Genomic DNA, 15,773 nt, shown 5'->3' with positions numbered 1-15,773 from the left:
GTGTAAAGAAATACATTGTAAAGAATACTAGAAATATAGCAATAACAATGGCTGGTGGAGTAGAAGGATTTTAACCTTTGAACCACCTAAAAAAGTATTCGTATCACCATTTTGTTTTAAGATCATTCATCTGTTACGGTTCATTACTTAGTACTAATCACATCCTCTTATTTTTTTAATTACCTGTTGGCGAAGAACCGCGTCAACATAATTAAACTTAAACTTACTTATTAGAATAATATCATATTATTCATATAATATAATCTACTATCAATTAGCAAGAAATTGTTTTTTTTTTAAAAGCTAGCAAGAAACTTAAATTTAAAATCTGCGTATAATATTTAATATTACATTAAACATATAATATATAATCTACTGTTGTCACTCTCGAATTCAAAAATTAGAACAAACATAAACTTAAACAAAAATAAATAAATTATTTAATTAAAAAATAAAATATTTATTTGAAATTTATATGACATTAATATAAATTTAATAAAAATAATTAATAAATTCTACAAATAAAACTAAGCAAATGTGCATATTGCACGTTGCTTGTATCTAGTATAATAATATATATCTTCTAAACTTAAACATATTATTCTAAATTAAAACTTTAAAACATTATTCTAAATTCATTGTTAAATCAATATTTAATATTATATATAATATATGTATGTATAAATAAATAAAAACTCTTAATGCGTTTATTCAGATTATTCAGATTCTATTAGGCGGGTTGGTATAATTCATAAGCCGCCCAATGTAATAATTGAATAGTTTATTCAGATTATTTAAGTTGCACTTTTGTCAATTTTTTTGGTTTAATTTGGACAGCTCATTTGGAGTGGGCGGTTTGCAAAAATTTTTGAACAACTTTATTGTGAGACCTATTTTTGCTCATTGAAGTCAAGGTTTTTGGTCTCTTTTTTTTTTTTTTGACAAAACTTTGTCACAATCTTCAATCTTCTCATTACTACATTATTATTTTATTTTTCTAAATCAATACTTTATTACAAAAAAAAGATCAATTGTACATTAATCGTCCATATTTCTGTTTCTTTTCTAAAGAGCACATATTAAATGATTAACAGTTAGTAGAACATAGCAATTTGTCAAAGAAAAAGTAAAAAAAGAACAACCACAAAATAGAATAATATATATTATAGGGTGCTTCTTCACTATACCCCATTTTCGGATGTACCAGTGCATCCTCTTTTATTTTTTGTATTTGAAGGACTTTTTGTCTAATTTTCTTAAGGCAAGTTCTTAAGACCCTCACCGGACTTACTCCAACAAGTGGGACCCAAAAAAATTGTCAAGTGTCAAGCTATTAAATTATTTGGTGTTTTTATTATTACATTTTTTTACTTGATGAGCCGGTGATGTAAACCGGTTGTAAAAAAATATTGAATCGCGGTCTGAAAAGTATGGGCAAAATAGTAATTTGCAGGTAAAAAAAGTCTACAGTGGAGGGCAATAAGGTAAATTAGTATTGTGTTCAAACATATTTACGAAATTGGGAAAGTAATGTTTAAGAGTCACTTAGTAATTTTTAAATGAGTAGTCAGGAATAACGCTGTATGTAAAAGTAATGAATTTCCAGTAACTCATTTGCATATAAGTAACATTTTGATGTCGGTAAGTAATATTAAATAGAGTGGTTAGTAATAACATAATAACTGAAAGTAAAAAAACCGAAAGTAATTAATGTTTGTTTTTTTCCGAGTAACAAATGAATTGTCTTAGTAATATTTCAATTTTGTTTGGCTTGTTTGATGGGTAGAAGCATGAATTACCATTGATTATGTAGCTTTAGGTTCTATAGTTAATTTAGAATGAATTTTGGCCATTATATGGTATTTGGTATGTAAGACTTTCCATTTGCATAAGTAATTTTATAATCCCCTGATGTGTAACACAATTAGAGTACAAAGTAAGAGTACAATAATAATAATACCACTAAATATACCATATTTAAGTTATAATAATTATATAGTTGCTCGATTAAGAGTCGCTACTTCCTTAAAAAAAAGTGTGATTAAAATATTTTTGTCATAAATGGAGAATAAAAATTTAATCTCGTATTATTTAGAAGATGATTAATTGATGAATTATCCCTACTATACTTTTGTAAGTTCATTTGACAAGTACAGTGAACTACATAAGTTTAAATTTGAAACTATATTGGCAGCTTAGTTGACGAGGAAATTATTATTTTGTTATTGATTGCATGGAAGATGGAGTCAAGTAATTGGGATGTGTCAATTGTACGAATATGTCGTATTGGTGGTAGTAGAACATCCCCAATCACGGTTGTGTAATCTAAGTTTTGAACTTACAAAATTATAGTAGGACCCAATTAATTTGCCAAGTGTGAAGCTTTGAACAATTTTGGTGTTTTTCTTTTTAAATATTAATTAATACCTTAAATGATTAGAGAAGCAAAGGAGATGATACCAAAAGTTTTCTATACTATTATTTCATTATTCCTTTTAATAAATATAATTTTCAATTAATATGGAAAGGAAAATAAAAAAGAGTTGCAAAAGGCACAAGGAACCAAAGAACACACACCATATCTGAACCACTCACTACTTACTTTCATGCTTTGGTTCATATCTACATTTAAAAATATTATCAAAAAGTTGAAAAACTAAATAAACAATAAGAAAGGTTTGACTTTATTATTTTGTAACTCAATCTCAAACCATGACAACCTTATTGGCAAACACAACTCATTGCTCCATGAATAAAAACCATGAACATGAGATATGAAACTACATTGAATTCAATTTCTCTTAACCCTGCAATACAACAATAAAGTTAATTAATCCAATTGATATATGTATAGTTATTCACTAATGTATTTAAGAATCTCCAAGCAAAAACCAACTTTGATACCTCTAGAAGTCTCCAAAGGAAAATGGTATAATACCTTCGTTGTTTTGGTCAAAGAAGGCTACATGTTGTTGGAGAACTGGCATGTTATAATATTTTTTAGCACAACAGACCTTCCTCTCTGTTGTAATAAATTGTGTACTTCCTTAAGGCATTTTCTTGAACACCTATGATGCATTAAAAATGTTAAAGCTAACAAATTATTGTTGTAAAACAAAATGACCATTTCACAAATGTATGCATGATTTGAATAAAAAAAGGAGCATACACATACCACACAAATCTATTCAGCTTACTTTTATATACGTTTTAGGTCAAAGTTTTGTTCACAGCCAAGATGAAACCAAATGAAATAATAAAAATGGATAAAAATAATATAAGACACAAAATAATGAGATATTTTGCAGATAATTGTGCAAATAAACTGAGAAATGTCATTTAATAAAAATACTTAAAATACAACCACTATAACAAGATGTATTTATATATGTGTCTGATGCATAACCACAAAAATCCATGATTTTTTTGTTGCTGAAATGCTCATAATGAATGAAATGAAATGCAACCAAAACCAGGTGCCTTGAAGCAAGCTACACGAAGCCCAATAGAGATAAAGCAAGAATGCATCTTAAATAGCTAACATGCAATACTTACTGTCACATAATGCAAAAGTGCATCAAAGACCATTATACACCAGATGTGTATAAATAAATGCCAAAATACAAATATATGAGTTTCACATACGATTGTTCATATTCTAGTATTTAAAAAGTTAAAATATAATACAAATTCGATATGGGTTCAAAATCTAGCAATTTTTTTTTTCAAATTAAGAACCTAAAGATAACAATTAACATCTTAAATACTAAACTAACCCTAGCAAGCCAACATTTGTTTGATTCAAAACTATTATGATAAACCAAAAGTCAAATAGAAATTGACAAAACTTCTTCTCAAATTAGTAAAAGGAAAAGAAGAAGAAAACACATCTCTGTCCGTGTCCAGGATCCTCATAAAACTTTATTAAATATAAAAAGGAGGAAACAACATATTACCATATTCCACCAATGGACTACATGCAGAATGGATAGTACTCATTGAAGAAAACACAATATAACTTTCATAATTCTTCTGAACATTAAAAGTAACCAATGTATCAAAAATTTGTACATCTAAAGAACATCAAAAACATTAATAATAAATAAATAATTAACAGAGAAAACTATACTAGAAAATCATTTGATTCTAATATTTAGTTTCAAAATGAAGAAGTACAATCATACCGACATAACAATAAAATCTTAAGACAGATCCAACAATCAATAGTTCAAAGTTCCATATCAACACATTTAGGAGCCAAGATTCAAGACCATATTCTCTGTTACCGTAATGAAAAACAAAAGAATACACAAAACACACAGCAAGGAAGGAGGGCCCTCTTTAATTTAAAAAAACATGAGATTCTAAACAGCTAGATTAGTAAGAAACTAATTCATAAGTCTGAGAATATAAACAAAATTTTAAAATAGTCCTCAAATAGATTTCACTTAAGTTTGAGAAGGCCCTCCTTTGACATGACATTTGTTCACCACAAAATTATATAATCTTTCTTTTATCAAATCATATGTGGGTCTTTTAGAAGCTGCACGTAACAAAAGAGAATATCAGAATAATTAGTCTTTTTGTAGGTTAGTTTTCAACTCAATCTCTACTCATAAATGAAACCTAGATTCATATATTTACAAAACCCATTTTTTTTACTAACCAAGATTTATTTTCGCAACATTATAAAAGTAAAAAAAATATTAATAAAATCTATGGAATGAAAATGAAACAAATAACAAAGAGATAAAAGAGACAAACTTAGTGAAAGAGGGAAACAATGATGTGAGAGAGTGGTTGAGACAGAGAGAAGAATAATAACCCTTCTTTGAGGGAAGAAGACAATGGTGATGGAGGAGCGACCGTGACAACAACGACAACCAGTCACTAGCACGGAGACGAGAATGGAGGCTTGAGGAAGAGGATGAAGCATGAAGAAGAGGACAACGACGTGAGTAATAGGACAATAGCCTTCAAAGACTGTAGAGTCGACCTCTACGCCTAACCTACAAAGCCACTCCAGCGATTATTCAAGAATTTTTGGACTAAAATGTGATTTTGGAGTGGAAGGCAACGAATTTGGGATTTCAAATGTATAATAGAAATATGACAGAAAAAAAAAGAAAGAAAACGGTTGCCAGTAGCTGGGGGTATATAGGTAATTTGACACTTTCTATTCAACAGATGCAAATCTAACCGTTTAACATAAAAGAAAACACATCTAAGGACTCTTACCTGTTGAAGAACTTAGTCCCTAAAAAATGAAGTGAGGGTTTAAAGAATTGCCATTTTTTTTAAATGTTCGTGTATATTCTAATTATTTAGAGCATTCTGTAAATTTTAATAAAATTTTGAATAATTTATAGTAACAAAAATAAAGTTCAAACATGTTACTTTTTACGTGCATAAAATAAAACAGTCAAGTGTGTAACAAATCATTTGAATTCTAGTTTTTGCACTATAAATTATTTGAAATTTTTAGAAAATTTACATGATGCTCTAAATAGCTGCAATGTATATGATCATAACAAAAATTATGCCAATCATTTAGGTACCGAAAAGAGGAGAGAGTGTACCGTTACATCCAAAAATAAAGTGTGTATTGTAGAATTTTCCCATATTATAGTGATATATTATGTATATATCATTGTTTGGAAAATTCTTTGGTGCATCTCATAAAAATAAGCGCACCGGTGCACCTTATCGTGTTTCCAATTCGTGAATAGTTTTTGGTGATTTTTTTTATGATAGTGTACATTGTAGTTATTTAGAGCATTTTGTAAATGTTTAGAAAATTCTAAATAATTTACCGTACTGAAAACACAGGTCAAATAGGTTGTTGCACTTATGACTAATTTTTGTATGCACGTGAAAAAAACATATTTGAATATTATTTTCAGCACTGTAAATTATTTAAAATTTTTCAAAAACTTGAAAAATGTTCTAAATAATTATAATATATATTAACAAAAAGAATTTCGCCGAAAACTATTCGTACACCAAAATCACCAAAGAGATGCAATGATGCACCTCTACACCATAGAATCACCCTATTATTATTATTATTATTATTTGAAAAATCATCACCCTATCATTTTTATTATTTTCTAATAGAAGTAAATGTTGGAATCTAGATTATTATTATTTTTCACATTGTAATAGAAGATGTCAGCCCTCATAATTAGAATGTTAAAAAATTACATTATTTATAATTTGCTTTACGAATATAATATTTCCTTTCCTTTGAAAAAAATTATATAAATATATATATACTAGTCCCATAAAAGAAAAAAAAGCAATTTCTTAAAGTTTTTGTTTTTGTTTATTTCCCTCGTCAAAATTGACTTTAAATAATTTTTTTCCTGTATCTTTACAAATTGCCATTTATAAGAGATAAATATTTGAAAAATGTATCTCTTCTATATAAAAGTGTATAAAGAAAGAAATTTTTTTGTTTTAATAATTTTTTATTTTTTTCCGTTAATTTTAACAGAATAATTTTATATTTAACAGTAGATTATAAACATGATTTAAACTTAAATAAAATAGAATAAACAAATAATTAAACTAAGATATTTTACAATGATAATCATTTCAAAACAATAAAGCCTTATATTTTATAACTTAAATAAAATTTAATTAAACTTAAACTTAATATTATATTAAACATATAATATATAATCTTTTGTTGTCACTGTCAAATTCTAAACCTAGAACAAATATAAACTTAAACAAAAATTAATTAATTAATTAATTAAAATATGATATTTTAAAGATATTTTATGATAAGTTAAATAATTAAATCATATTTATTTAAAAATAATGAGTTTATACCTTTTTGGACCTTGTGTTTTTTCTCATTACCTGTTTGGACCCTGTGTTTTGACAAATTACTTTTTGGACCATATGTTTTGTAAAATGGTTAAAATAGAACCCAAAACCCGATTTTGATCAATGTTTTCTCAACTAAAATCACAAATAATTACCAAACCAACAATTTAGAACAAAAATAAAATCATTCTGCTTAAAAACTGTATTGTTATATTCAAAAAAATTTCATCAAAATTGAGTTTAGGATTCTATTTTAGCCATTTTACAAAACATAGGGTCCAAAAAGTAATTTGTCAAAACATAGGGTCCAAACAGGTAATGAGACAAAACACAGAGTCCAAAAAGGTATAAACCCAAAAATAATAAAGACACACATATCATTTTTTTTTATCTTATAAATTTGTGTGATAATTTGTTTTTTTTCAAGTGATTGAAGCTGTTTTTCTTTATCAAATCCACCAAAGGACATTATGAGATACATTATAAATTAAAAACAATTTATGTATGTATAGTATATACTACTGTCTACATTATGACTTTTTCTATTCTTACTTTATTTCTATTATTAATTTATTTTTAAATATTATTGTATTTTATATTTATGTCATGTAGCCATATAAATATATATTTATGTCAATGTTGTGTTTAGATGTCATATATGTAGAGATTATTGATATAAATATTTATATATATATATATATATATTATAGAACTATAATTTATTATATTATATATTATTTTTTTTAAAAAGTGAACCAGATTTTATTAAAATTATAGACAATGTTTACGATTTTGAAACTAAGCAAACGTGCATTGCACGTTGCTTCTACCTACTATATATATATATCTTCTATATAAAAAGTGTGTAGATAACTGGTTTTAATAGTTTTTTATTTTTTTATTAACTTTAACAAAATATTCTTATATTTAACAGAATATTCTTATATTTAACGGTATATTGTACACACGACTTAAACTTAGATAAAATTAAATAAATAATTAAACAAATTAAAATAAGATGTTTTCTTTAGATTTTTTACCATGATAATTATTTAAAAATAATAAAACCATACATATTATAACTTAAATAAAATTTAATTAAACTTAAACTTCACGAATTAGAATAATATCATATTAAATATATAATATAATATAATCTACTATCAATTAACGACAAGCTTAAATTTAAAATCCACGTATAATATTAATCTTATATTAAACATATAATATATAATATCTTGTTGTCACTGTCAAATTAAAAAACTAGATCAAACATAAATTTAAACAAAAATTAATTAATTAATTGAAATAGGATATTTTTAAGATATTTTATGATAATTTAAATAATTAAATCATATTTATTTAAAAATAATAAATGCTTACATATCATTTTTTTTATCTTATAAATTTGTGTGATAGTTTATTATTTATCAAGTGATTGAAGCTCATTTTCTTCATCAAATTCACCAAAGGACATTGTCATATACATTAGAAATTAAAAATAGTTAATTCATGTATACTATTGTCTAAACTATGACTTTTTCTCTACTTATTTTATTTATATTATTAATTTCTTTTTAAATATTATTATAATTTATATATATATATATGGCATGTAGTCATGCAAATATATATCTATGTTAATGTTGTGTTTATATGTTGTAAAGATTATTGATATATATATTATATAACTATAATTCATTCTATTATATATATATTTTAAAAACAGTGAATCATTTTTATTAGAATGATAGACAATATTTACAATTTTAAAACTAAGAAAAAAACTAATCAAACGTGCATTGCACGTTACTTCTACCTAGTATATATTTAAAGCAGTTCAATAAATAAATAGTTAAACAAATTACAATAAGATATTTTTTTAGACATTTTACAATGATAATTATTTAAAAATAATAAAACTATACGTTTTATAATTTAAATAAAATTTAATTAAACTTAAACTCCACGTATTAGAATAATATCATATTAAATATATAATATAATATAATTTACTATCAACTAGCGACAAACTTAAATTTAAAATCCACCTATAATATTAATATTATATTATACATATAATATATAATGTCTTGTTATCACTGCCAAATATAAAAACTAGAACAAATATAAACTTAAATAAAAATTAATTAATTAATTGAAATATGATATTTTAAAGATATTTTATGATAATTTAAATGATTAAATCATATTTATTTAAAAATAATAAAGTCATACATATCTTTTTTTTTTCATCTTATAAATTTGTGTGATAGATTATTTTTTATCAAATAATTTGAGCTCTTTTTCTTCATCAAATTCATCAAAGGATATTGGCAGATACATTAGAAATTAAAAGTAGTTGATGCATGCATACTACTGTCTATGACTTTTTCTATTCTTATTTTATTTATATTATTAATTTATTTTTAAATATTATTGTAATTTATATATATATGTCTTGTAGTCATGTAAATATATATCTATGTTAATGTTGTGTTTAGATGTCATATATATAGAAATTATTGATATAAATATATATATTATAGAACTATAATTCATTATATATATATATTTTTTTAAAACAATGAACCAATTTTTATTAAAATTATAGACAATGTTTACAACTTTAAAACCAAGCAAACGTGCATTGCACGTTGCTTCTAGCTAGTACATACTAGGGTTAAACCCTATTTTACCGCTTAGGTCGACTGATTGTAACTCTTTTATTGTAATTCACATTTAAAATGTATTTTGGGATCTCAATGTATACAGTAAACGTTTAGTGAAACGTTTGTATCATTGACCAAAATTTTTAACCCTAAACCATTAATCACATTTAGTTACACGATTATGGCCAAATGACTGTTTAACGAGTTCTGCACTATTTAAAATACACAGTGTAATGATCCCTAGGTAGTAGGGCGTTACACGTGCATTGTCTGTTGTTTGTACCTAGAATATATATACATTTTTCGTTATATTATGTCATATATATACATGTGGGACTATAGAGATTTTTTAAATGATTAATTAATTCTTTTGTTAAATAAAAAAAATATAAAATATCACAAATTATGAGAAAATAGATAAATCATATATAAATGATTTTAGAAAGTCACATTGACTCATATTTAAATATAAATAATATATGAAATATTAATATGACTAAAAAAATTATTTAGCAAGATTGAATTAAATCAATTGCTTATATATGAAAAAATTACTAACATATGAAAATATTACAATTCAAAATAAATGTGATTTGTAAACCTATAGGAATTATTTTAAATGGTTAATAATTTTTTGTTAAATAAAAAAAACACAATTTATGATAAACTAGATTAATCATATATAAATTATTCTAAGAAGTGGCCTAACCTCCATATGCCTCTCCAATATAGTTTTAAAGCAGTTCAATTATATTATATATTTTATATTTTGAAGGGAAAATTATAAAATATTGATATAAATATTTTTTATAGCACTCTTTTCTTGAAAGTTATTATACAACAACCAAAGTTGCCCAAACTAAAATAAAAGAGAAAGAAAATAGTAATTAAATTAAGTTGGGAAGGGTAATTCAGTAAAATGGGTATTAAGGGGTTCGTTCGCCTCGTGCACTCAGCCTGGCTGTATTTATATCAGAGACACTGAATGCCATTTCTACTTGTCAAGCTCTGGCACCATTCAACGCTTGTGATCTTACACTTACCAACTACCATCACTACCATTTCTTCCATCTCCATCAAGACTAGGTAATTTCATTTTCTTTTCCCCATTTTAATAACTTTCTCTCTCCGATTTTCCACCATTTTCTCGCTGATAAATAATATTCCATTTTCGCATCAGCTTGTTCTAATTTTCATATGCATACTCAACTATGCTGAACATAATTTGGATCCGTTGCTGATTAATGATTTAACAAAATTACGTTATTTTTCGTACCTTTGATGCTTGCGTAATTCCTTCTCTCCTAGATCTAACTCGCGTATTTCATAGTAGTAAGGATCTCTGTCATGAAAATTGCCCAAGTAATTACTTAAAAGAAAAAAGAAAAAAATCTACCCGCGGTTATCATGGTTTCGTGATTCTTTTTTTCTTTTTCTCTTAATGATCAATTTTAGCTGTTGTTCCCTGATAGATAGTGGTTAGTTTTCTGGATTTACATGCAGAATTCTTCTGTTTTCAATGGAGAAAACTTAATAACTAGTATTTCATTCTCTTTATGAGCTTCATTCTTATTTTAAAAATGATTTTTTTTTTCCTGAAAATAATGGGCTAGAGTTAGTTTGATAGTTCAGATTTTTAGAAAAATGGCAAAGGTTAAAATATATTATTATTTTTAATTTTATTATTCTTTTCCAGATAGTATAATTGATATGATCCTGTAGTGATGGTTCCACTGAGTAATTTTATATGATTGATGCAGATTTCTTTCAACGCGTATCCATGGCTCAAGTAGCAGCTTCTTCAGAGTCAATCAGGCCAAGAGGTTTCCTGTCTTTCTCTGTTTTTATCCATCGCTGTAGATTCAAGATTTCTGTGTTAAAATTGTAGCACATGTGCCAATCAGTAGTAATATATATACATATTATATATATATGTATATAATTTAAATATTTGTATTTTTAAGCTGTTTCACTTAAGTTCTCAACTTCTTTTATTAATTTCATAGAGATACTTGAGTTTTTAGCTATTTATGCCCTGATTCTAATAGTATCTTATATAATTGTTTATGTATACCCTTTTTCTTCACTCAAATTTGATGATTAAAGTGAGTTTTGACCATTCGAATTTCGAAGATAAAAGAAATTTAACATCTGTAATCTGGCTATATGTATTCTTAATGCTTATATTTATTTATTTATTTTTTTTTGCAGATGTTTGCATTGTTGGTGTTGCGCGTACACCAATGGGTAGCTTTCTTGGTGCTTTATCCTCTTTACCTGCCACCAAACTTGGATCAATAGCTATTGAAGGTATTTAGTCAATATTTATTCCCCAGTTCTTGGAATGGATCTTCTTTATTTATTTATTTATTTTTTAGATTGTGTATTTAAATGTTCTTTAATGCTCTTTCGTAGCTGCACTTAAAATGGCTGGTGTTGATCCTTCACTTGTGCAAGAAGTTATCTTCGGCAATGTTCTTAGTGCAAATTTAGGTCAGGCTCCGGCTAGACAAGCTGCATTAGGTGCAGGAATATCTAATGCAGTAATCTGTACCACTGTTAACAAAGTCTGTGCATCAGGAATGAAAGGTGCACTCATCATCATCATTAATCATATTGTTCTTTCCTCCTCAATTATTTATTCTTTTTATCTCAGTATTATTTTTTTAGTGAAAATATAATGTCTTAATATGCATTTTGTTTGGTTGATACAGCTACAATGCTTGCAGCACAAAGCATTCAGTTGGGAATTAATGATGTTGTCGTGGCTGGTGGCATGGAAAGCATGTCTAATGTGCCTAAATATATTGCAGAAGCAAGGTTAGTTAGTACTGCCTTTGTTTTCATGGTTCTCTCGGTTTGTTTGATTCAGTCCTAAAATGCAGAAAAGGATCTCGACTTGGACATGATTCTCTTGTTGATGGAATGTTGAAAGATGGTTTGTGGGATGTTTATAATGATGTTGGTATGGGAGTATGTGCTGAAACATGTGCAGAAAACCATAAAGTGACAAGAGAGGAGCAGGACGATTATGCTATTCAGAGCTTTGAGCGTGGTATTGCTGCCCAAGACAGTGGTGCCTTTAAGTGGGAAATTGTCCCGGTTGGTAACCTATTATGAGTTAGATAGTATGCAGCCTTGTGTTTTTTCAATCTTTTGTGCCTTATTATGTTATTCCACAGGTTGAAGTTTCTGGTGGAAGGGGAAAACCATCAATAATTGTTGACAAGGATGAAGGTCTAGGGAAGGTAAAAATCACTTTTGCTTCTATCAGATGGATCATTTAATCTATGTAAATAATATTTTTCATAGTGCAATTTCTATTATTCCTAGACTATCTCTGCTTCTAACATCAATACATGTTCCTTTCTTGTGCTATCAGTTTGATGCTGGCAAACTAAGAAAGCTCCGTCCAAGTTTCAAGGTGAATGGTGGTTCAGTCACTGCTGGAAATGCTTCTAGCATAAGGTGTGTGTATATGTGTAAATATATTTATATATTATTATACTTTTAATCAAATTCGTTAAATTTGCCTTTTCTTTTCATATTATTTATTTATATGAAGCACAACCTTCTTGTGACCATTTATTCAACTCTGTTATGTGGTAATTTATATTTGCCTTTCCAAAGTGGTTGTTACAAAAGATTAAGGAAAGAAGTTGTGCTATAAGTATTAACTATTGAAGCACCTACATGGTTATTGAGATCCCAGTGTTGAGTCGTTGTGAAGCCAGTTTTGTAGTAGACCCTTTTTGATGGAAACATGTATAATAAGCATCTATTTTATATAATTAAAAAAGCCTGATTTCAGCAATTTGCCTTTGTTATATTTCCTGAAAATTATTCAAGTTCTTGTACTTTGAATGGTCCCCTTAGTATAATGGTATTGATTATGGACTGTGCACATGTACGTTTTCTTGCAAAGAATTTACTATTAATCCATAGGTTCTAGTCTAAAATTATTTGTAAGTCTTACAAAATATGAATCCAACTATCCAAGCTTTTACCGAAAAGTAAATCTTTCTGGTTGTAGTGATGGTGCTGCTGCATTAGTCTTGGTGAGTGGAGAAACAGCAATAAAGCACGGGCTGCAAGTTATTGCGAAGATCTCTGGATATGCTGATGCTGCTCAGGTATTCCACAAATATAATAATTTGCAAAGCGACTGTTGATGTCAATCTTAGAAATATGTTGTAGCTTTCATATCATTGGCTTTTCTATTATTTTAACTATATATTTATTTATATCTTTCACAATTTGACGCATAAGTGAAATTGAATGTACAGGCACCAGAACTATTTACTACAGCTCCGGCCCTTGCAATTCCAAAAGCTATTTCAAATGCTGGCTTGAATGCTTCTCTAATTGATTTCTATGAAATTAATGAAGCTTTTGCTGTAAGATTCTATGCGAATCACTATGTAATTTTTTTGTCAATGAGATATGTCAACTTACATTTTCATGTACCTACACAGGTTGTGGCTCTTGCAAATCAGAAGCTGCTTGGACTTGAACCGGTAAGTTCTATTACACATTATCTCTCTCTCTGCTTGTCTTTTTTGAGATGTATGTATGCACATGCAATAAGCGCATGCAAGATAATCAAATGCAGTTATCCATGTGAATGCCCATATTCGTTTTGTGTACATATGTTTTGTACTGTTCAAATCACTTCTTCACTTGAACACTTTTTGAAAGTTTATTATAGTTCACTTTGCCTTCAGACCAACTTTTACTAATTCGAGAATTAAGACAATTTCTGCTTCTTACTCCTTTAGTCATTTCCTCTTTCAGGAAAAAGTTAATGTGAACGGTGGAGCTGTAGCGTTGGGACATCCTCTAGGTTGCAGTGGAGCTCGTATCTTGGTCACACTTTTGGGGGTAAAATACCTCTTCGTTTTACTATTTTCACTGCTATATGTCCTTTCTCTAACGCACACCATCCCATTTCAAATCTAGTTAACATATTGAATCATTGTAACAAATATTCATTTTCATATCTCTTAAAGTTCAATTGTATGTATTTATAGGTACTGAAGCAGAAGAATGGTAAATATGGTGTTGGTGGCGTTTGCAATGGTGGAGGTGGTGCTTCTGCACTCGTGGTAGAGCTTCTTTAAGCCTTTTAGTTTTCTTTACTTCACCAAGTTTGGTGCACTCAGCTCATACCGTATTGGCAAGTAAAGTCGGATAGCTTTAGTAATTCAGGTTCCCTACTAACGCTAGAGACCCTTCTGAGAGTTGAATTTTTCTGTAACCACCACCAATTAGTTCTTGTGCAATGTCACTTCCATTTCTCTCTCTCTCTCTCTCTGTTTTTTTTTTTCTAAATTGTTTTGGGCTGGGAGACACTTTCAATAAACATTTAAGTGTATCTACTTCAGAAGAAATATATTTGCAACATTTCTCAGCACGGTTCTCTTTTTCCTCATCCTTTTTGTACTTGTGATAGGAAGTGGGTCTATCATGGATTTTGAGCCAATGTGACTCCGGTGGCTTTAATAGTCCTTATTTTTAAAGTTTCAATTGGACATAAATGGAGTAAGAGTTGTGTGAGTTTGTTTTATTCGATGAAATGAAGCTGTAATGTCACGTAATTGATTATAGGCACGCAAGGCCAAACTGCTCTAGCCTAACAATTATTTTCCTTTCATGTTTGTTGTCATTACTGTCTTTGTTGTTATTATCTGCCCCTCTTTAAATTACTAAAATTTGAGTATATGATTTTAAGTGTTGTTGTAATGTGTATTATATATGTTATATTATAGTTAAATTGGAAATGCAGTGGCGTGTCATATATATATATGTGACAACTATATTTATAGTAATGTATTCAATCTATGAAAAAATATTCTTTAAAATGTAAAAATCAAGACTTAAAATGTAAACTATAAATCTTAAAATATAAACAACAATCATTTAAAATATAAATATCAAGACATAAAATCTAAACCACGACCCTTTAAAAGTTTAACTTCAAGGCTTAAAATCTAAACCACAACTCTTTAAAATGTAAACCACAAAACTTAAAATATAAACCACCACTCTTTAAAATTTAAACTACAAGCCTTAAAATTTAAACTGCGACTTGTAAAAATTTAAACCATAAGACTTAAAGTTAAACCACTAGGCTTAAAATTTAAATCACGACCATATAAAATATAAATCATAATATTTTAAAATCTAAGTCACGATTATTTAAAATTTAAACCACTACTCTTTAAAATTTAAACCACCACAAGACTTAAAAATTTAAATAACGACTCT

General features: G+C 27.5%; 1 protein-coding gene across 3 annotated transcripts; it reads left to right on the top strand.

Moving 5' to 3' along the window:
- The first annotated feature begins 10,440 nt into the window (after positions 1–10,440).
- Positions 10,441–14,916, top strand: LOC133818343 (acetyl-CoA acetyltransferase 2). Of its 3 annotated transcripts, none has more exons than XM_062251140.1 (13): positions 10,441–10,592; positions 11,267–11,329; positions 11,718–11,816; positions 11,922–12,095; positions 12,221–12,326; positions 12,392–12,608; positions 12,689–12,754; positions 12,889–12,974; positions 13,540–13,639; positions 13,793–13,903; positions 13,982–14,023; positions 14,301–14,387; positions 14,537–14,916. In XM_062251140.1, exons 2-13 carry the CDS (start codon positions 11,287–11,289, stop codon positions 14,624–14,626), a joined length of 1,221 nt encoding a protein of 406 aa, XP_062107124.1. In that variant the 5' UTR covers positions 10,441–10,592; positions 11,267–11,286; the 3' UTR covers positions 14,627–14,916. The 3 variants fall into 3 exon arrangements, with proteins under 3 accessions (XP_062107124.1, XP_062107126.1, XP_062107125.1); XM_062251142.1 differs by lacking the exon at positions 10,441–10,592 and adding an exon at positions 10,650–10,795; XM_062251141.1 differs by lacking the exon at positions 10,441–10,592 and adding an exon at positions 10,653–10,838.
- The last annotated feature ends 857 nt before the right edge of the window (positions 14,917–15,773 follow it).

The sequence above is a fragment of the Humulus lupulus genome, chromosome 2, assembly GCF_963169125.1.
Source record: "Humulus lupulus chromosome 2, drHumLupu1.1, whole genome shotgun sequence".
NCBI lineage: Eukaryota > Viridiplantae > Streptophyta > Magnoliopsida > Rosales > Cannabaceae > Humulus > Humulus lupulus.
The sequence above is the reverse complement of the archived record's forward strand: the minus strand, read 5'-3'. Positions and strand labels throughout refer to the sequence as shown.

Coding starts and splice junctions, on each gene's coding strand:
- LOC133818343 (XM_062251140.1), top strand. CDS start 11,287: ATGGCTCAAGTAGCAGCTTCTTCAGAGTCAATCAGGCCAAGAG. Junction 11,817..11,921: donor TGGATCAATAGCTATTGAAG/GTATTTAGTCAA, acceptor GCTCTTTCGTAG/CTGCACTTAAAATGGCTGGT. Junction 13,640..13,792: donor GATATGCTGATGCTGCTCAG/GTATTCCACAAA, acceptor TTGAATGTACAG/GCACCAGAACTATTTACTAC.